This window comes from Chrysemys picta, chromosome 1 (assembly GCF_011386835.1).
Source record: "Chrysemys picta bellii isolate R12L10 chromosome 1, ASM1138683v2, whole genome shotgun sequence".
Taxonomy (NCBI): domain Eukaryota; kingdom Metazoa; phylum Chordata; order Testudines; family Emydidae; genus Chrysemys; species Chrysemys picta.
The window spans coordinates 94460365-94483643 of record NC_088791.1 but is presented as its reverse complement, the minus strand read 5'-3'; the positions used below and the strand labels follow the sequence as shown (position 1 = coordinate 94483643).

Genomic DNA, 23279 nt, shown 5'->3' with positions numbered 1-23279 from the left:
GGCCAGGACTACGTACAAACTTTTGCTGGCGTTGCTGTGTCAGCCCTGAGTGTTACTTTGGCCAGTATAGCTTGTTTTGCTCAGGGGACCCAGTATAAGCTATCCCACCAAAAATTCAATTTTGCCAGTAAAAGCTGTGTCCGCACTAGGAGCATCTTGCCATGACAGTATACCAGCATAGCGATACTGTCAAAGCACTCCTAGTGTAGACCTGGCCTAACTCTTAAGGTGGAGGCAAAGGACAGTAAATGAGTGTTCATAAGCTATGCCCTATGTATTCCATGGCTGCAGAATTTTCTATAGAGCCCACCACATGCATGGAACTGCATCATATCAGTTTTCATTCTTGAAACATTAAGTTCTTAGTGTTTATGGTTGAAAAAAATACAAAACAATTTAAAAAACGTAAATCAGTGCAGTTGAGAGGCGTGAATTGCATCATTCATATGAAATTAACTATGAAACCTAAGATGACAATTTAAATGTCAACATTGTTTAGTATTTCACTGCTAATAGTTTTAGTAGCAATTCCAACTAATGTGATTACCCCCCACAATCTACAACTGCCTCTCATGCCTCCGCAGGTTCCAAACGCTCCCTATCCAGCTACCAAAACCTTCAACTTCCCCAAGACAATTTCTACTATGCATCAGGACACGATTTTGCAGAACAGTGCAAATGGAGGGAGAAAGTGAAATAAATTGACTATCAAATTCATTAACACAAGGAATATTATACTAACTGCATTATTCATTTTCATATTTAACTTAATAAAAATTTCCATTTTAAAAATTTACCTGAAGCTGCCACAGAATTTTGAGTCTGTTGCACCACAGTGCTGCAGGATATAGAGGCCTTGCCACGTAGTGCATGGGATCATGCCTATAAGGTTCCATTCACAAAACGACAGACTTTCTCAATGTTGTTTATACTGCCCACTTACATTCAAGCACTCACAATTAGTCTCCACCAATATACAGTTTCCATAGTGCTTCAAAGAAAGCAAATTCAGATACCATGGTGGTACACAAATGTTATAAGATATGGAGTTCACTAAGGCATTTCTACACAGAGGGTTTAAACCAGATTGATTTGGTGCACATTACTTAACACACAATATGCAAGCCACACTAATAGCATGCACACAGGATGGCTGGACCATCTTTCAACTCTCATCATTGCATACACCTGGCGGCAGCTTGCTGCATACTAAGTGCATGGCATTCTCAGAGGGTACTTTGTTGAGCAGCGTGCATTCTGGGATTTTTCTTGCTGTGCACTGTAGGAGGCATGGGGGAAGCCAGGCAGGTTTAAATTTTAAAATAATTCCATAAGCAGGACAAGGAAGAAGAGGATGACATCAAGCAACTGCTACTACAGGAGCTGTTCCTGGAGCAGCTTCACAACATGCAGCATTGTTTCTGGGCTCGGAAAACCAATGTCAATTGGTGGAAAAGGACTGTTTGGCAGACCTGAGATAACCTGCAGTGGCAAGAGAATTTCAGGATGGGGAAGGCAACCTTTTTTGAAGTATGTGCTGAACGAGCCCTGGAGCTGCAAAAGCAGTTTACCAACATGCAGCATCCCATATTCATGGAGAAACAAGCAACAGAGGGTCCTGTGGCACCTTTAAGACTAACAGAAGTATTGGAGCATAAGCTTTCGTGGGTGAATGCCCACTTCATCAGACGCAAGTGGGCATTCACCCACGAAAGCTTATGCTCCAATACTTCTGTTAGTCTTAAAGGTGCCACAGGACCCTCTGTTGCTTTTTATAGATTCAGACTAACACGGCTACCCCTCTGATACATGGAAAAGCAAGTCGCCACTGACACCTTGAAGCTGGTCACCCCCAAATGTTACCATCCATAGCCAACCAATTTGGTGTAGGGAGATCTACTGTTGGGGCTATTATAATGCAGGTATGTGATGCCCTGAATAAGGTACTGTTCCACCAGGTTATAAAGCTTGGTAATGCTCAAGAGATTATTGATGACTTTGCATATATGGGGTTCCCACACTGTATTGGAGCAACTGATGAGACCCATGTGCCTATTATTTGTGTATCCCCCCCCACTCCAGGGCTCAGAATTTATAAATAAAAAGAGATATTCCTTCATAGTGTTCCAAGGGCTGGTTGACCATGGAGGCAGGTTTACAAACATAAATGCAGTCTGGAAGGGTCCACAATGATAGGACCTTTTGGAATTCAGCTTTATTTACCTTCATGAATAAAGGACTGTTTGCCCCCAGGATCACTATGGACATGAGACTACTCCAATTATCCTGGGAGACCTGGTTTATCCTCTGGTACCCTGGTTAATGAAGCTATTCACAGGCCGCTTGTACAGAAGGAAGAAACTGTTTATCACAGAGTCATAGACACATCAGTACATAGGCTCCAATTTCATGTGTGCTCCGGGGCTGGAGCACCCACAGAAAAAAATAGTGGGTGCTCAGCACCACTGGCAGCACCGCCAATCAGCTGCTCCCCCTATCCCTCAGCGCCTCCCACCCACCGCAGATCAGCTGTTTAGTGGCGTGCAGGAGGAGCAAGAGTGCTCGGGGAGGGGGCAGGAAGAGGCGGGTGGGGTGGGGGTTGGGGGAAGGGACAGAGTGGGGCCTGGGGCAGAGTGGGGGTCAAGCACCCCCTGGCCACTCATAAAGACAGTGCCTATGCCTCAGTAGTTACAGAATGGCAGTGGAGTGTGCATTTGCCCATCTGAAAGGACAGTGGTATTGTTTGTGGAGTAGGTTGGAAGCTGCAGAAAGGTGATAGCTCCATGTTGTATTTGCACAATATCTGTGAGAGTAAGGGAGAAAGCCTTAATGATGGGTGGGAGGCTGAGGTGGAGAGACTTGCTCAGAAGTTTGAACAGTCAACAAGGAATCCAATAGAAAATGGAAACAGGGCAATACTGCCAGGGATGCCTACTGTTCTTACTTTGAGTCTGAGGCCTGAAAATGTACAGCTGTACATCCAGCTGTTAACCCGCGGACAGGGTTGGGTGGGATGAATTGTGGGCAATGCAGTCTTGTTTATGGGCAATGAAAGTGGACCACTGTGGCAATCCTTATTTTACCTTGTGTCTGTGACTCAATATTTTTGTAAAACCCTAGTATTTAAAATGTAGGGATTTTCTATTTTAAAATGCATTGACAACTCTTTATGAATAGTTAACCATTTTTATTATTATACAATCTATTACATAGCAACCAGAAATAAACCTTTAATTAAAACAATAATTAAACCAAAATTCAAAATTACACAGTGCAGTGGAGGGCAGAACACAACACGGGCGGGGGGCATTCAAGTCACAGGTGAGTATATGCCTCAATTCTGTATCTTCTTGTTCTTGGGCCATCTGGTGTTGAGAGGTTGGCAGGAGGAATTCGGGGGAGATTGGGATAGTAATCCTCTCTACATCCCCTTTAGGCTGTCCTGATTCTTTATGACTTGACACTGAGGTGGTGACTAAGAGGCAGAGAATGGCCTTATTCAAAAAGGAAAAGGGCAGATCCACCAGGTACACTGTGAAGTTATTCACCAAGGGGGTCTGCCCCAGAAGTGTTGCAGGAGTGGAAGGGCATTGCAATCTATACTGGGGGAAATGACTGTGTAGCTATCCTTCATGTCTGGACTAAAACTGAGACACTTCTTAGTCTTAGATTCTGTTTTCTCTCTCCTGCAGACATGGCGAAAGTGCAGAGAAAAACAGATAGAGTTCTGCAATGATTGTGTGAAGTATTAATTATTGCCAGTCTTTCTCTATGTAAGCCTGTGAAAAGCCACTAAGAACTTTGCTGTCCCTAAGGCAAAGCTCTTTTCCTATAAAAATGTGTGCTACAGGACATTTATAACTGAGTGGGAGCTGTAGTCTTGCCATGTAATGTCCACATCTACCTCATGTAAAGTGAGAATACTAACCAAACTTCTTTTTCTGCAACCAGTCTCTCAATAAACTGTTGAATTTCACACAATTGAATGTTTTCATTATTTGCATCAGCTGCATTAGGTAGTTTGGGTACAGGCTGAGGTTGCACCATACTGCCAGCAGACATGTTGAGCTGGTGAATAGAACTAGGGGGAGGGAGGGATTTCGCAAGGAAGGATAGATGCCGGGAAGTGAAAATAGGTTAATAGTCTTGTGTCCTCCATGGCGTGGGCTTCAAATTGGTTGATGGTTGGGACTTTAGCATGACACTGAGTCTGAATGCCCAGCTGGAGCAGCTGCCATTTTGAAGAAGTGTATGGGGGAGATTGGGGGGAACAGGCAGCTTCGGCTTAGGGAGGCAGGGGGCTGGATAAACATCTGTCAAAGATGACTGCAGCCATGGGGCACCTGGAACAGAAGCTAGCACAGCACTATAGCATAACAAAATAATAATAATAATAAATTTTAGATATGAATACTTACATGCTCATGTTCCCTTGATTGGATCTACCTCCTCAGTACCATTTTGAATTTCTGGCTGGAAATTGGGCTCATTCTTGCATGGCAGGAATCAGCCTTGCTTTCTATCCAGCCATCGTCAGGGTCTTGAATCCCGAAAAGATCCTGGCTTTCTTGGGACAGTTCTTTACTGACCTCCTCGTGTTCATCCTCCAATGACTCTTGGTGCTTGTTCTAGGGGGAGGTGGAGCAGCAAACTTCTTGGTTTGTGCAGTGGTGTCATTGATCAAAACCCTGTCCAACTCCTCATAAAAAGGACAGGAGACTTTTCCATTGCTGGACCTTTTCTTAGTATCCTTGGTTTTAATGTACATTCTCCCGAGTTGTTTGCTCTTTATCCTGCACTATTAGCTGTTGCCCCTCATGGACATCTATTTAGCCATGTCTACAGAAAGATTTTTATTCTGGAGACTAGCCACAAGAGCTTCCTGCATTGATGTTTCTCCCCAGGGGGTGATGAGATAGGTCTCTGCATAGCTCCAAGAGGCTCCTCAAGGCCTACTATAAGGCTTCTGGAGAAATATCACAACATGGCTGATATACTGAAATCCAGGAGTAAATTGGCAAATTCTGGCCCCAAGCCAATTTTTATATGGGGATGTGGATGTCTGATCAACTCAACAACAGAACAGTGGAGGGCTCTCTGATGCAGGAACCTCTTGGTGTCAACTGGCAGAGGGCATGGGGGTGCATGGGGTTTTGCAGATCTCCCCGCTGTCAGATATATGCACAATACTACACCAAAGGGTAGCATGTGAAGTCGATACTAAGAGCCACCATAATCACTGGTCATCATCATTACAGCAAATTGTATGTATGGATAATATTTAAGAAATTATGTATCTATACTGAAAGTTACATTCTTAAGGTACTAGAGTTAAGGCCAGTCACCAAGATGTGACATGCTCAGATGTACTCCTTTGAGGCAAGAAGTAACAGTTGCTTATCTCGCGGTCTGGTCATATGTGTACTGTGTATTCTCTGCATCACAATGGAGGTCTATTTGCATACTGAGACAGGTGACAATTGAAAGGGTGTGAAATCTACAAGAGACAAAATCTACAGGAAGAACCAAAACAGCAGGGGGTGTCCTGGACATGAATGAAAACAAAGGATGGAACTTGTATATCTTAGGAGGCAAAGGAACACAATGGGCCAACTAGGAGACAAGCATGTCTGTCTCATGAAAGGAAGCTCACAGCCAAGCCTGGCTGTAAAACGCTGCAAGGACTTTGGGTGAGCATTATGCTTAAGACATCAGAGTATCTAGGTAATTAAATCTAGGTTCTAGAATGCATATTAAGATTTCATTTTATATGTAACCATTTGCTTCCAGAACTTCTACATGCTATTACTTGAATCTCTATGCTTTGTTAAATAAATTTATACTTAAGAAAATAAGAACGGCCATACTGTTTTCACTATAAACATATCTTAGTGCTGTTTGTTAAGCAGAGAAATGATATGAGGTGGAATTGGTAAGCTGGGGTTTACTGATTTTTAGGAAGCAGGCGATCTGTGAATACTGCAAGTGTCCAGTGGACCAGGCACTGGACACTCCAGGGAGACACTCGGAAGAGTTGAGGGTTGGAGTTTGCCTATTGTTAACCAGTAGAGAGACAGCAGGGTCTACAAGGCCTAGAGGGGAGTGCTTGTGTTGTCCCTGGTTGGTGGAGTTGGGGAGCTGTTTCCCTGCAGACACAGACAAGGTTTCCTGTTGCTAAGGGCAGGTGGTAGTGAGATTCCTCATAACCCTGGGATCCCCAGGAAGCATCACAGCCGCACAGGTAAACAGACAGGTCAGTAACAGTTGCTCACAAAGCAAAGTGGGATAGTAGCTGGAGGACTGCCAAAGTAGTGTGCAGCAGCATTGTGTGCAGATGAACAATAGACTGAACTAACTCAACTGCATCAAACTTAGTTCACTTTGAAAGAGGACTCCAGAGTCTGAGATAAACGCAGAGTTAATGTGCTATAATGAATTGCACTGTGGTTATGCAAGCATCCTGAAACTGGATTAACTCGATTTAGTCTGGTTTAAACCCCTGTGTAGACAAGCCCTTAGTATTTCTGGAATTTGCTAAATAGTTTACAGAATGCAACTAAGTAGGACCACTTATCCTGAGCAAATCTATGGCAGCAGAGGACCATAACAGAAAACTGAAGCAGGCTTGTGACTCCCCATGCCCAGAAAAATGTTAGTAATCCCCAGGAGAAGGTCTTAGCCAATAACTTGAGAACTGCTGAAACAGTAGTTTGGGGGGAGGGAGAGGAGGAAGGGTGTTGTGCCCATTCCAATGATGATCTTACTGGTATATGCTCGTGCATACAGCACATTGTCAAGCACTGCATCATGGTCTACATTGAAGCGATCAGCGATGTCACGAAGACGATCTGGACGGCTGGAATGTGTAAGATTTAAGGATTCTCTTTATATACATCATGCAAATTATGAAAATCCATAAAACTCAAATCAAAATCCAGAGCTCCCAGATAAGGTCTTGGCCTTTCTGTCAATATTACCAACAAGAGGAGCAATTAGTCCTTATGGTGATGTGTTTTGTTTTGTTTTTGTGATACAAACTAAGGGCATGGCTACACTTGCAGATGTAGAGCGCCAGGAGTTAAACCAGCCCTCGGAGACTGCAGCAGGGAAAACTCTGCAGTGTGTTCACAATGTCAGCTGCAAGCGCAGTGGTGTGGCCACATTAGCAGCTCTTGCAACGCCACAGAGAGCAGTGCATTGTGTTACCTATCCCAGTTTGCAAGGGGCTGCCGCATGCTTTTCAAATCTGATGGGGGGGGGGGATTGGAGTGTGAATGTGTGTATGTGGGGGGAGACACTGTGTTTTGGGGGGCAAAGTGTGTCAGCATGCTATCTTGTAAGTTCAGACAGCGGCAGAGGGAAGGGGGAAACCCCGACATCAGCCCTCACCCCCGCCTCTCTCTCTCTCACACACATGCACAAACACCTGCCTCTGCAGCAGGAGCATTCCACAGTAATGGTTTGCTTTGTCCCAGAGCAGATAAGCATGCCGCCTGTCAGAAACGGATCTTTGCAAGGGGATATCTGCATGCCTGCAGCTGAGTTCAAAACAATGAGAAGAGTGGCCACTTGACTTCAAGGGATTATGGGACATTTCCGGAGGCCAATCACAGTGCAGTAATGCAACATGTCCTCCACACTGACATCCGGGTGTTTCAGCCGGGGCGCAGCAAGCTTTATGCTTCTTGTGGAGGTGGATTACCAGGAGCGCTCCAGCTGCAAAGTCCAGGCGCTCTACGTGCCTTGCCAGTGTGGACACCTCAGGAGTTAGGGTGCGCAGAGCTGATTTAATGCGCTCTAACTTGCAAGTGTAGCCAAGGCCTAACTAGACAGAAAGCAATCTCATTTTACATAGTCCATCAAAAAGCTGTGAGATAGTAACAAACAGTGGAATCACTTTTGAAGCAGTAAACTGGATATGAAAAGCTTCTATCCCCAAGATATTAAAAAGATGAGCACATTAGAACTACACAAATAGAAATATAAAACAAGATCTGTATCTTAACCCCCCCCCCATCCTCTATTTGGGTTGGATTATAACAAATGACCTAGAGATAAAAAGCACCATGTCCAAACTCCAATACCTAAATCATTTTGGCTTCTTGCTTTAGTAATTTATACTGTAATAAGAATAAATTGTTGTGGACAACACTGACTTTTTTTTTCTTCATGATGCCATGGGCCAGATTTGAGAGACAGCTCCTTATTTTTATCCATGAATGGAGCCATTTAGAGCATCTAAGCTGCTTTCTGCAACAAAATGCACTCCATCAGAAGATTATGAGGATGCTGTACTCATTACAAAAGGCATCCCTTTCTATCATACCTGAAACTTGCTTAAGTAAAAAAGATACAAAGTGTTTTCAGTATCAATGAAGATAATTTTTCCTCCTGTGTAGCGATCTGCTCCTGGAAGCTGAGCTGTCACTAATGCATCATAAAGAAAGGATCAAAATGAGCAGAGGGGAAAAAGCCTCTTCCACCCCTCCAACTCTCTCTGCTACTACTTTTAACAAATGACAGCTCCACCAGTTTGTACAGAACACACAAATGATCCAGTACTAATAACCAGAGTTGCCTTTATAGCAAGGCTGACTTGCTTCCACAGCTAGCTTAAGAAGGAACCAGAGTAACTTTTCTCTGTGGGATGTCAGGTTAAACTTAATCAAACTTTATGTTACTGAGTACTAACACTTACTTTACATCGAAATTTGCATATTTTTTATTAAAATAAATATTTAATTAAAACAACTAGTAATAATTAATGAAGAAAAACATCTTCTTGGCCTTCTCGCTAAGATCATTGGTAATGATCTAATAGGGCCTTTCCATCTCTTAACTACTACACTTTTACCACACTTTATTTGGATATGTATCTTTCTTGGTAGATGAATAGATGCCGACTGTTGTTTGAGTTTATCAGCAATGAACAAATTCAGATGATCAGTTTTATCCTCATCCTATATGCAAAGAATTATTACTCTGCTGCCAAATGTGGCCCTCAGGCTGTAATTTGGACATCCTTGGACTACATGAAAACACCTCCATTTTTCAAGAAAGAGCCTCAATATCTGTCATAAAGGGAGATCAGACCGAGAAATTGTTGGTTCTTCATAATTTTTAGAAACTAAATTCCAATATTATTAACAACTACATTATTTATTATTATGTATTTGTACTGTGGTAGCATCAAGAGACCTGTTATGTTTTGCACTGTGCAAACATATCACAAAGAGATGGTCCTTGACCAAGATTTTACAATGTAAATTTAAGATAGGAGACAATAGGTGGATATGAGAGACAGACTCGGGAGAGCACAAGTTAACAGCAAAACAGTTAAAACAATATAATAAGCAGCAGTCTCAGCAGTTGCAGCACATCAGCTGCCTAACCATTTTGTAGGCATCGTGGCAAAGGTGGGTTTTAAGGAGAGATTAAAAGGAGGATAATGTAGTGGTCTCACCAATTTTATTACTGAGAGCTCTTTCCAGACATGAGAGAATGCATGATGGTGCTTATCCAAAAGTTGGACAAATGGGCAATCACAGGTGGCACTGTTGGCAGAGTGAAGGTGAGAGTCTACATTTCTACAGAGTATAAAGATGAGAGGTAGGGCATGGATAAGCCATGAAGAGTCTTATGCTCTTGTTCTGATGCAGTGGAAAAGGGGGATCCAGTGCAGGGATGCAAAGAGGAGAGGAAAACTGGTCAAAGCAACACACTGTGAAGAATATTTTTGCCACAGCATTTTGAATGGATTCAAAGAGGATGTAAACACTATCAATAATGTTCTGAAATATAGAATAATGGCAAAGGAACAGATGTAAACAAAGAAACTTACAATTCATATACATCTGAATTAACAGAAATAAGACTCACTGAAGGCTTTACTTCACATCATTTCTAGAGGTAACAGAACATGGCATATTTCCACTTCTCTAAGACAAGATATTTCCTTCTCATGTATCTAAGAAAGGAGATCATCTTTAGGCATGTGTACCCAAGCTACATGCAGGCAGGTCTTAGCTCCTAAAAGCTGTTTGCTAGGTTGGTAGAGTGTTTCTTTTAGAGAGCAAAGACTGACAATGCGATAGAACTCCTTAATTAATGAGATTACAGAGGGATATAACTGATAATATTAAGACAGTGTACCTACCACAAAGGGTGTGGGCAAGCTGGGTTTTGCCTGTTCGGAATTCTATCAAAGAGAAAAAACAAGGGGAAAAGTTTTTGCAGTTTGTCAAATACATGAGTTGTTTCAATAAGAATACACTCTCATTTATAAAACCTCAATCACCTGTATTGCTTTCTGTCTTTCAGTCCCCACTCATAAAATGTATGAAAAACAGTGCAAATTGTACTTCTGAACAGCAGGGCTTAGAAGTGCTGCGCTGTGAGAGGTATCATGCTTGACAATTTTAAACTGAGCTAACTTCCACTTGTCCCTGGTAACTGCATCCAGGTGGAAGTTAAATGTATTGTTACCATTTTTTGACCTGAGTAGATAGCCAAAGTTCAGGACTGCGTGGGTTGTTTCCACTAGGAGGCAAAGCAGAGGCCAAGAGTCAGGTGTTTCTTTGATGAAATCCTGTGTATTTTCAAAGGTTGTACAAAGTCCTGTATCCTTGAACACAGTAGGAACCAAACAATAAGAGACAGTGTCTTCATTCACAGTTCCAAGTCCCTTTTCCAGTTTTTTCTCAGGCCCATATTTCCTGTACTTGTTCTGACTACGCGTATTTCTACATTGCAGTCAGAGATATGAAGCTTCACAGGCTAGCCCCTGAAGTACATAGTCAAGGTCCCAGACCGGCTTGTACAGAATGTGCTGTTGCACTTCATTGTTATTTTTATTCAAGCTAGCTAGCTAGATCAAAGCTAGCTCATGTATGTCTACATTTGCTGTAGTCACACTTCTGATCGCAGGGCTGACATAACTTGTGTCATTGGCTTTTCTCTCCTGCTCTGCATCTAGGGTGACCAGATGTCCCGATTTTATAGGGACAGTCCTGATATTTGGGGCTTTTTCTTATATAGGCTCCTATTACCCCCCACCCTCTGTCCCGATTTTTCACACTTGCTGTCTGGTCACCCTATCTGCATCTGTTTCCATGGATTCTTTCTCTCTGACACACACACCTCTACTAAAACAAAGCCAGCAAAGCCCCTCCACCCACATAGGTCAAATTCCTGAGTGGCCTCACACATGCCTTTGTTTTTGGCAGATAAGTACCTGTATTTGATTAGAGGAGGCCCCTATTGTTTCAGCTACCTGCTTCCATAAAGGAGCTTAATGTCTTCTTACAACTGTCTTAAATGAGCAATGGTTATACCCAACCCATAGTAATATCAACTCCAAGACACTGGGTATGTCTACACTACGGGATTAATCCGAATTTATATAATTCGAATGTTGGAAACAGATTGTATAAAGTCGAATGTATGCGGCCACACTAAGCACATTAATTCGGCGGTGTGCGTCCATGTACCGGGGCTAGCATCGATTTCTGGAGCGTTGCACTGTGGGTAGTTATCCCATAGCTATCCCATAGTTCCCACAGTCTCCCCCGCCCATTGGAATTCTGGATTGAGATCCAAGTGCTTGATGGGGCAAAAAACATTGTTGCAGGTGGTTCTGGGTACAGCCTCACCCCTCCCTCCATGAAAGCAACGGCAGACAACCATTTTGCGCCTTTTTTCCTGGGTGAACACTGCAGACTCCATACCACGGCAAGCATGGAGCCCGCTCAGCTCAAGACAGCAGTCATGAACATTGTAAACACCTTGTGCGTTCTCGTGCAGTTTATGCTGTGCCAGGACCAGAAAAATGAGGAGAGGAGAGGAGGAGGCGGCGACGGCAGCGCAGCGACAAGAGTGATGAGGACATGGACACAGAATTCTCTCAAACCGTGGGCCCCGGTGCTTTGGAGATCATGTTGTTAACGGGGCAGATTCTATCGGTGGCACGCTGATTCTGGGCCCAGGAAACAAGCACAGACTGATGGGACCGCATAGTGTTGCAGGTCTGGGACGATTCCCAGTGGCTGCGAAACTTTTGCATGCGTAAGAGCACTTTCATGGAACTTTGTGACTTGCTTTCCCCTGCCCTGAAGCGCCAGAATACCAAGATGAGAGCAGCCCTCACAGTTGAGAAGCGAGTGGCGATAGCCCTGTGGAAGCTTGCAATGCCAGACAGCTACCGGTCAGTCGGGAATCAATTTGGAGTGGGCAAATCTACTGTGGGGGGCTGCTGTGATGCAAGTAGCCAAAGCAATCACTGAGCTGCTGCTACGAAAGGTAGTGACTCTGGGAAATGTGCAGGTCATAGTGCATGGCTTTGCTGCAGTGGGATTCCCTAACTGTGGTGGGGCGATAGATGGAACCCATATCCCTATCTTGGCACCGGAGCACCAGGGTACCCAGGAAATAAACCACAAGGGGTACTTTTCAATGGTGCTGCAAGCACTTGTGGATCACAAGGGATGTTTCACCTACCTCAATGTGGGCTGGCCGGGAAGGGTTCATGACGCTCGCGTCTTCAGGAACACTAATCTGTTTAAATGGCTGCAGCAAGGGACTTACTTCCCGGACCAGAAAATAACCGTTGGGGATGTTGAAATGCCAATAGTTATTCTTGGGGACCCAGCCTACCCCTTAATGCCATGGCTCATGAAGCCATACACAGGCAGCCTGGACAGGAGTCAGGAGCTGTTCAACTACAGGCTGAGTAAGTGCAGAATGGTGGTACAATGTGCATTTGGCCGTTTAAAAGGTCGCTGGCGATCGTTACTGACTCGCTCAGACCTCAGCCAAACCAATATCCCCATTGTTATTGCTGCTTGCTGTGTGCTCCACAATCTCTGTGAAAGTAAAGAGGAGACCTTTATGGCGGGGTGGGAGGCTGAGGCAAATCGCCTGGCTGCTGATTACGCGCAGCCAGACACCAGGGCGATTAGAAGAGCACACCAGGAAGCGCTGCGCATCAGAGAAGCTTTGAAAACCAGTTTCATGATTGGCCAGGCTACCGTGTGAAATTTCTGTTTGTTTCTCCTTCATGAAAACCTGCCCCCTTTATTGACTCATTCTCTGTAAGGAACCCACCCTCCCCCTTCCCCCAGCTTGCTTTCAAAGGAAATAAAGTCACTATCATTTAAAAATCATTTATTCTTTATTAATTGATTATAAAAAGAGGGAGAGAACCCGGGTGGGGTTTGGGAGGAGGATCGGCGGGAAGGAAAAGGCCACTAAAAAAAGGTTAAAAAAATGACAGCCTGTTGCTTGGGCTGTCCACTGGGGTGGAATGGGAGGGTGTACGGAGCCTCCCCCCCTCGCGTTCTTACACGTCTGGGTGAGGAGGTTATGGAACATGGGGAGGGGGGAGGGGGTTATACAGGGACTGTAGCGGCACTCTGTTATTCTGCTGCCGTTCCTGAAGCTCCACCAGATTCCGGAGCATGCCTGTTTGCTCACGCAGCAGCCCCAGCGTTGCATCCTGCCTTCTCTGATCTTCTTGCTGCCACCTCTCATCTCGAGCGTCTCTCCTCTCCTCACGTTGGTCCCTCCTGTCCTCACGTTGGTCCCTCATGTCCTCACGTTGGTCCCTCCTGTCCTCACGTTCACTGGCTTCTTTCCTATACTTTGAAACCGTGTCCTTCCACTCATTCAGATGAGCTCTTTCACTGCGGGTGGATTCCATGATTTCCGCAAACATCTCGTCTCGCGTCTTCTTTTTCCGAGGCCTTATCGGAGATAGCCTTCGGGACGGAGGAGGGAGGCTTGAAAAATTTGCAGCTGCTGGAGGGAAGGAAAAAAGGAGAGAATTTATTAAAAAGATACATTTTGCAGAACAATGCTTATACTCTTTCACTGTGACCAACACTATTCACATTACATAGCACATGTGATTTCTGTGCAAGGTCGCATTTTGCCTCTTAATATTGAGTGCCTGTGGCTTTGCTGCTAGAGATCACAGATGCAGGTCTGGGCAACAGAATTCGGCTTGCATGCGGCCATGGTAAGCCATTGTCTTTCGGCTTCTGCGCCCTCCTTTCCCACATACCAAGCAAAGCCCGTTGAGTGCTGCGGTTTTCCTGTTAACTTTCAGCAGCAGAAAACAAACTAACCTCCCCCCCCCACATCCAATTCTCTGGATGATCGCTTTATCCCTCCCCCCACCGCATGGCTGGTATCAGGGAAGATCCCTGCAGGAACCAAACTAACACCCCCCACCCCACCATGAATTCTCTGGGATGATCGCTTTACCCCTCCCCCCACCGCGTGGCTGGTATCAGGGAAGATCCCTGCTAGCCAAACGCGAAAAGCTCAGGGCCAATTCACGCACACACACACACCCCCACGCTTGGCTAACTGCAGGGAAGGATTTCTTTTCAGCCACAGGCAAACAGCCCAGTAGGAACGGCCACCTCTGTCCCCTTAATTAAATTCCAGTATTTCAACCAGGTTACCATGAGCGGTATCACTCTCCTGAGGATTACACAGCAAGATAAAGAACGGATGTTGCTTGAATGCCAGCAAACACCGGGACCATACGCTGCCAGGCTTTATCATGCAATGATACCAGATTACTTGCTGCAAGCATGGCGTGGTCAAGTGTCCTACCATGGAGGACGGAATAAGGCTGTACTGCCCAGAAACCTTGTGGCAAGGCTTTTGGAGTACCTCCAGGACAGCTTCATGGAGATGTGCCTGGAGGATTTCCGCTCCATCCCCAGACACGTTAACAAACGTTTCCAGTAGCTGTACTGGCTGCGAATGCATCCCAAGTCCTCAGGGCAAAGTAATCATTAAAAACGCTTGCTTTTAAAACAAGTTTTATATTTTAAAAGGTAAACTCACCTGAGGTCCCTTCCATGGGGTCATGGTCTTGGATACTGGCTTGGGAGGGTTGGGAGGGTACTTCAGTCAGGCTGAGAAAAAGATCCTGGCTGTTGGGGAGAACAGAGTGCTGTGTGCTCTCCGCAAGCTCATCTTCCTCCTCCTCCGCCTCTTCCCCGTCTGCAGAATCCTCAGGTGTAGCTGATGAGATTACCCCACCTCGGAATCCACGGTCAGAGGTGGGGTAGTGGTGGCAGCCCCCCCAGAACTGCATGTAGCTTGTCATAGAAGCGGCATGTCCGCGGCTCTGACCCGGAGCGACCGTTTGCCTCCTTTGTTTTTTGATAGGCTTGTCTGAGCTCCTTGACTTTCACGCGGCACTGATCTGAGTCCCTATTGTGGCCTCTCTCCATCATGCCCTTGGAGATTTTTTCAAAAGTTTTGGCATTTCGTCTTTTCAAACGAAGTTCTGCTAGCACTGAATCCTCTTCCCATATAGCGATCAGATTCAGTACCTCCCGTACGGTCCATGCTGGTGCTCTTTTTCGATTATCAGCTTGCATGGTTACCTGTGTTGATGAGCTATCTGTGGTCACCTGTGCTCTCCACGCTGGGCAAACAGGAAATAAAATTCAAATGTTCGCGGGGATTTTCCTGTCTACCTGGCCAGTGCATCCGAGTTCAGATTGCTGTCCAGAGCGGTCACAATGGTGCACTGTGGGATAGCTCCCGGAGGCCAATACCATCGAATTGTGGCCACACTAACCCTAATTCGAAATGACAATATCGATTTTGGCGCTACTCCACTCGTCAGGGTGGAGTACAGAAATAGATTTTAAGAGCCCTTTATGTCGAAATAAATGGCTTCGTTGTGTGGACGGGTGCAGGGTTAATTCGATTTAACGCTGCTAAATCCGAATTAAAGTCATAGTGTAGACCAGCCCACTGTTGGAAAAATGTTAGGTGTTGCTGAGGGTATTGGGTTAACTCCACTGACCAGGCTTAACTTTATTTTCAGTCAAATGGGTTCAAATATCAGAAACCATGTGAGCAATCCCAGAACCCATTATAGCCATTGCTTTGCTCTCCAAAGCTGTTTGAGAATTGCACCATTGTAATTTACACCATATGATCACCATGGTGTAGTGTGTCTACACTAGGCATCTTGTTCTGGTTGTCCATGATATACATTGTCCACAAAGAACACTCACTGCAAATATTGTGGGGCCTATGGATTGTTGCATCTATCCCACAGTCCCTGGCACAGCTCCCTGGAATAAGTGAATAATGTCCACAGAATTTAAAAAAAAAACGGAGAGAAAAACATGTTACATGTTTTATAAATTTGTATTTTATATTATCTTGTTGGTTGTTCACTGTTATTCTGAGGGCAGGGGTCTCAGGAAAGGTGCCTGGGATGAGCTGAAATCACCCAAATACTGCCTCATTTGCTTTTGACCAGTCCTGAAAGGAAGAGACGTGTGGGGGGCATTGTGGGTCCATGTAGAACCATAACTGCTGTTGTGCCATATGGAGCCATCTTGACAGGTGCCAAAGGCACTGTCATGAGCTGTCAAAGATATTAGTAAATGGTATACTGGAGCATTCTGTGACTGTACTGAGAGACTAATTGCATTGGTGCAATGGCTACACCACACCAGTGCTTGCTGTTCCACTGGCATTGCACCAGTGAAAACTGACAACCCGGATGATAAATAGCCTTGCTCAGAGTTAATACAATAATACTAATAATCCAAATGGTGGTGTGATTGCCATTCCCACTTGTGTGTAGAGTCCAGCAAACCTAGTACACATCAAGACATCTTACTGGCAAAAAGAATGATGAATGTGAAACTGTTTCTCAAAAAAACACAGATAAACACTGCAATAATCATTACAATCAACCTACAAAGAATTCCATTTACTACAGAGGTGTGTTGCACGCAAATGAAAATATTAGCATTGGTTTTAAATGGATACAATCAATTAAAAAAACCAAACGTCTGTCAAAAATATTTTATTTACTATTTTAACAAGTAATATCTAAGTTTGCTATAGCTAAAAGGTTTACAAAAATATTTTTTCAGTTTGCTTACTTCCTACATTTGACAGCACTTTGTCTATAATTATTTTCCCTATTTCCCTTATACATTCAGGTAGTTACTTTCCACTATCAATTGAGTGGGTCTTCCACATAGCAGATGAGAACAGAAAATCAAATTTTAAAAATGTTATTTTAAATCCATAAAAATTGGTCGAGACTCAAGGGTGGGTGTAACACCTGAAACAAATTTTATCTCATTTTTAATCTAGATTTCAAGTTGGTGGTATTACTTTGAAGACCAGGAGATAATATTTTAAGACATGTCCAGAAAATCTTTCATCAAACTGTTCAAGCCTCAAGGACACTTTTTAAAAGGGGAAGTGTGCTGTATTTGATAAACTGTAGTTATTGCTGCTCAAGTCTTTTGATCTTGCTGACTGACTTTTGCTGTAATAATAATTTACTATCTAAATCAGATATGAAGGGCATTGCATTATTTGCTTATATCTCGTTGTTTGAATTCTGTACGGTGCTGCCAAAATTATATATGTCACATCTGTGGATCTTCATACTTTATATTGCTTTACACTGTGACTTTTGCCTGTAGTAAAGCTAATGAATGATAGAAGCTGGGTGCAAATATTTACACATCTCTTGAATTACAATAGTTTATTGTGGGCTGAACTTTAAGTTTTGATTCTTCGTGGAGAAGAGTATGTATCAGCAGGAAATCTCACATCAAGGTTTTATTACTGGGAAGAAATGGAGAAGCAAAATGGGGAAATGTTTCCTGAGCAACACTGTTCATAGTGGTATACGATACTGAACCAGCATGCCCCCAAATGTGAGTGTTACCCAGCTCAACCCGCATCTGCAACAACTGAAGAGGAACAATGGCAAAAAACTGACAAAGATGGGATTATTTCTGCTTTCATCAACCCTGGAAAGGGACCATCCATTATAGCTGAGCCTGAACTTCCATCTTTTCAGATCCAGTGTGATGAGAATTTGATAGAAATGATGTAGTTTGCTTTAAAACCTAAACATCTGCTGCAGCTCTCTATTGATAACCCACTCAATAAAATCCATTTAATATGGTTCACTCACCTCCAAAGGCCTCTGTGATTGCCATGCTTTCAATCCCACCACCCAATAGTTTACTGGAGGGAGAGAAAGAGTTAAGCATATTGAAATGCCCACAGTCACAAGAGTAATGTCAAAAGGGGAATCTTTGCCACTGTAAGAAAATCTCTTCTCATCCAAAAGGCCCTGCACTTAACTCATGATGTGATAGGGTGCAGGGGCACCAAATGATCCGTGGTATACAGGGTGCTAATTCTGTCTCAGTTCCCCCTCCCCTTCTACAGGTGCTTAGGAGAAAATGTACATAGTGGCCATTTGGGAGATAGAAAAGAGAAATTATTTTTGAGAAGATAAGGCTCCACCACCAAGTGGTCATGGGATTGATATAAACCCTAATCTATTAATTTACCACATTTTCTATTTATTTCCTGCTTATGTTTAGCCATTTTTACTTGCTTTTGCATGCACTACCCATCAAGAAAAAATTCCAGAATGTACCTTTAAGGCACAAGTCATTGTTAAGAACAGTGTGGAGCTGCATCAGCTCAGAAAGAACTCCTTTAGACCAGGGGTTCTCACAACGAATTTTTTTGGTGGCCTCAGTGTGCAGTCACCAACTCTTGCTGATGGCCACTCTGACAAACCTGTCTCTCTGTCCCTGCCTCCGGAGGCCCTGCAGCAAGAACCCGCCCCAGGAAAGGTGGGTCAGGAACTCACTAGTCACCTGCGGAGTCCCAGGCTCCCCGTGCCCTGTCCAGACGGGAGTGGGAGAGCTGCTCAGGGGAGCATCCCGGTGACCGAATGCCACAGCCACCTCCACTGACAAGAGCTGCCACTGCCTGGAACCCCCAAGAAGGCTCCCCAGTGCAGGGCGCCGATCCCTGCTGGTGGCACCAACGCAAACACTAAGGCAGTGCATCTCGCTGCCCTTGGTAACAGCTATTCAGGAGCAACAGCTAGGCACTGCAGGAGGGGCTGCTTCTTTTCCCTCCGTCCCAATCTCTGCCCACGCTTTGGAGATTGTCATGGCTGCAACAAAAATCGCTGGTGGCCACATTTGAGAAATGCTGTTTTAGACACAATGCTTCTTAAATCTCCCAGGCAGACTGGGGAATGCACTTGTTACACTACCCCTTAGAAGGGTGTAAGGAGTGCTGCCTTGCACAGTCAGCTATTCTACTGTCTGGTATGAGACAGTGTGTAAAGACACCCACCTCCTCTTTGTCCCCTGTAGGATTGTTAACAAACTGGGGGTGCTTGAAGAAGCAGTCACGGCAGTTAAGACAGTATCCGGATTGTAATTGTGCCTGGCACCTCTGCAGAACACACAAAGGAGGTAAGCCTCCTTGTGCATGTGCATGCAAGAACCAAACAGTCTGCTCCTACATTTTGAGGAAGAGTCCTTTCTTATTCAGATGGGGGTTTTGCTGCTGAACCATTGCACCATATTGCACATATATTGTGTCACTTCTGGGAAAGCAGATGAACTTGGGGAATTTTGCATAAACCTTAAGCAAAAACAGGGTCAGCTAGTACTTTTATTATTTAAAATTAGATTTGAGGTGCATGTTATTGACATGAAACTATCGTGTGTGAGCTTGATTAGCATACAAAAAGGTTGAGTCTACTCAGGCAAATTTAGGTCCTACAATTCACTGTCATTACAGTTCCACGGGTGGTAGCAACAGTGGAGACTGCAGTGTAAGCAGGAATCAGGCTTTTTACCAGTGTCACCCAACCCTACTCTGAGCAGGGTTAAATGACTCACTTCCACTTGCTTTTTTGCAACTGCACCCACTGTGTCCTAATTGAACATTTGTCTCTAATAGTTGTTTTGTGGCCAGTTGGAGAAAAATAATATGATTACTTTTTGGGCAAAGCTCAGGCAGGGTTAAGTAGAGATAAACTTACTCAAATTCCTGGCTCCCAGTGGTGATATGGAACACCATCTTCCTTTTCTCGCTGTACTCAAAGGCAGTCAAGAATCCTGGTTCCTAGGGGAACACCAAAAGAAATTATTCAGTTTGGCCTGATACTTAGGAAGAACTCCTCAGCCAAGATCCATTTCTCCTCATTGACCTCTCATCTGGCTGAACCTGTCAAGGGCCATCATAATTGTCAGTCTGGCTGCTATTGACTATAAAGTAGTATCTCTGACTTCAGACTAATAAGCACAATCACTTGTAAGCATGATTGTTCTAATGCTTGCAGTGGGAAATGCTGCAAAGTATCTTACCGGGGGTGGGGGGGGAGGGTGTTCTAAGTTGAAAATGCTAAGGTATGTGATTTGCTTACAATTAGCTTGTTGGCTGCTTCTTTGATCTTGTCCACTTTGGCCTCTGAAAGCCCTTTCACATTGCACAATGCCCGCCTCGTTGTCATCTGGATCCCTTTGACGGTACAGATTCCCACGGACTTCAGCTTTTTAATATCAGCCACATTCTGTGAAGAAAGTTCACATTCTGTGATCACTAGCTCATGAAATGCTACAACTGGAAGGTAAAGAAAGTTTTTGTAGCCCATTATATTGTACGTTCACATGTATGTTTATTTTCACTATGAAAGAAATAGATTTAACTGCTTTGTTGTTTCTGAATGTTCTAAGTATGTCCAGGGAAGAATACACTTGCTTGTTATCAAATGTTACAGATACTCCTGGGTGGGTGGAAATGTAATGGAAGAGAGGCAATGCAGCAGGTTACTTAGACAAAATAGTAGCAGAAGGTTTAATGAACACTGCTTCAAACTGTCACCTCCAGAGAAGTCCCTTCTTTGAGTAAAAACTATGAACTTGGATGTGTCCCCCATTTATGCACAGGAGCTGTGTGCAAATGACACTAGGGAGAATAAGGGATAACTTAATTGCTTCCACTGAGAAGCTTCTGTCTTCTCCTTGGGCTTATCTTGTGCATATGATGATGACAAGGATGGATGAAGAAAAGCCAGTCATGAAGAACAAAAGTCTTATACATAAAGGGGTATAATAAGTACTCACTTAATATAAATCATTGAGTTATTTTTTCCAGTTTGAGAGAAGTCTACTGGTGGAGTTTACTGAAGAATTTTTAACTAGTAAGAAAACTGCTCCCCAGCATTCTGAGAACAGCATAACAAAGCCATTCACAGTATAATGTAGGGGCTAGAGAAGACATTGGAGTCATTATAGATAGTTATTGGCTGGTGCAGAAACTAATCTATGGCCAGATTGTCAAAAAATGCTCACCATCCAACTGCTCTCACTTAGGTACTAAAATAAGTGGCCATATTTTCAAGAGCTGCTGGGTGGTAAACACTTTTCAAAATCTGCCCCTTAATATGTAAACTATCAAAGACAAAACTTGTCCAGCCCTCCCTGTATCTCTTAGGCCTGGTCTATACTCAAAAGTTAGGTTGACACAGCAAAATTCACACACCTGAGCATCATAGTTAAGCCGACATAACTATGTAGATGCAGCTAGGTTGACAGAAGAATTCTTCCATTGACGTAGCTATTACCACTCATGGAGATGGAATAACCCCATCTGTCACTGTAGGAAGCATCTACACGACAGGGGTACAGCAGCATAGCTGCAGCGTTGTAGCTGTGCTGCCATAGTGCCCATAGCGTAGACATGGCCTTACTTAGACGTTGTTATGGGGAGAAAGTTTGTTATGCACATCACTATGGAGAAGTGTTTTTTGGTAACATTCCTAAATAACATCCCATGCAAAACTGTCTAGATAATATCTATTACTTATACTTACAATTCCATGTTTCTGTAACAGGTCAATATCCTGAAACAAGGATTCCTAAAGGAGGCAGGGGGAAAGACAGAATCTTGGTCATTTTTTTCCCACACCTGTATCTCCCTTTGTTACCTGTCTAATTTAACATGTGTCCATTTTAAATCCTTAGACCTGGATTGCTTTTCATAATAGTACATATCCTACTACCTACCAATATAGACACATCAAAGAAAGAACCGAAGGATTTCAGCATTTCCTGTTGTCCTCATACTGTGTAACCATCTGGAGAAACACAGTCACCAATCATGCTGCGAAACTCTACTAATGAAGTAATATTGTGATACTCTTCCTTCTAACCCTCTACTATAGTGTTTCTCAACCTTTTCAGATTGAAGACCCCTTATTCAAAGTCACTTTTTTGTGATCTCCTTACATTTACTCTAAGGCCTTGGCTACACTTGCAGATGTACAGCGCTGTGAGTTAAACCTGACTTCGTGCAGCTGAGTAGGGAAAGCGCTGCAGTCTGTCCACACTGACAGCTGCCCAGCGCACTGTCGTGGCCACATTTGCGGCAATTGCAGCGCTATTGGGAGTGGCACATTATGGGCAGCTATCCCACAGAGCACCTCTTCCCATTCTGGCACCGTGGGTTGTGGGAAGCGGGTGTGGGTGCGGGGCATTCTGGGTCCTGTCCCAACGCCCCGTGATGCATCACTTTGCATCCCAGAAATCCCTTTGTTTCCATCCACCTTTGGCGCCATCCTTCAACCGTTTCTGTGCAGCGCGATCTGTCTGCGGGAAATGGAGCCCGAACTGCTCAGGCTTATGCTGACTTATCTCGCCAGCACGTCACGTTTGGCTGTCGAACTATTCCTTAAGATCCAAAGTGACAGTGAGAGTGAGGAGTACAATGCTATCAAGCTGCGTAACACGTACGACACGAAATTGCTTGTGGCATTCACGGACATGCTCAGCACCATGGAACGCCGCTTTTAGGCTCGGGAAACAAGCACCGAGTGGTGGGATCCCATCATCATGGAAGTTTGGGATGACGAGCAGTGGCTGCAGAACTTTCGGGATGAGAAAAGCCACTTTCATGGGACTGTGTGAGGAGCTCGCCCCCACCCTGCAGTGCAAGGACACGAGATTGAGAGCTGCCCTGCTAGTGGAGAAGTGGGTGGCTATTGTAATCTGGAAGCAGACAACTTCAGACAGCTACCGGTCGGTTGCAAACCAGTTTGGAGTGGGAAAGTCGACCGTTGGAATTGTGTTGATGCAAGTTTGCAGGGCCATTAATTGCATCCTGCTCAGAAGAACCGTGACTCTGGGTAACGTGCAGGACATAGTGGATGGCTTTGCACAAATGGGGTTCCCTAACTGTGGAGGGGCGATAGATGGGACGCACATTCCTATTCTGGCACCACCCCACCTAGGATCCGAGTACGTTAACCAGAAGGGGTATTTCTCTATGGTTCTCCAGGCGCTTGTGGATCACCGTGGGCGTTTCATTGACATTAACACAGGCTGACCCGGAAAGGTGCATGACGCACGCATCCTTCGGAACACTTGGCTGTTCAGGAAGATGCAGGC

At 44.4% G+C, this 23279-nt stretch overlaps 1 protein-coding gene across 3 annotated transcripts in view; it reads right to left on the bottom strand.

Moving 5' to 3' along the window:
- The window catches only part of DMC1 (DNA meiotic recombinase 1), a 43995-nt gene that overhangs the window by 15464 nt on the left and 5252 nt on the right, over window positions 1-23279 (bottom strand). For all 3 annotated transcript variants that reach the window (XM_065581019.1, XM_065581012.1, XM_065581024.1), the window contains 7 exons: window positions 21707-21751; window positions 20258-20404; window positions 19874-19956; window positions 17987-18039; window positions 10157-10198; window positions 8355-8427; window positions 6765-6856 (listed from right to left, as the gene is read on the bottom strand). In XM_065581019.1, coding sequence (XP_065437091.1) covers window positions 6765-6856; window positions 8355-8427; window positions 10157-10198; window positions 17987-18039; window positions 19874-19956; window positions 20258-20404; window positions 21707-21751 — 535 coding nt within the window. The remainder of the gene's footprint in view (window positions 1-6764; window positions 6857-8354; window positions 8428-10156; window positions 10199-17986; window positions 18040-19873; window positions 19957-20257; window positions 20405-21706; window positions 21752-23279) is intronic.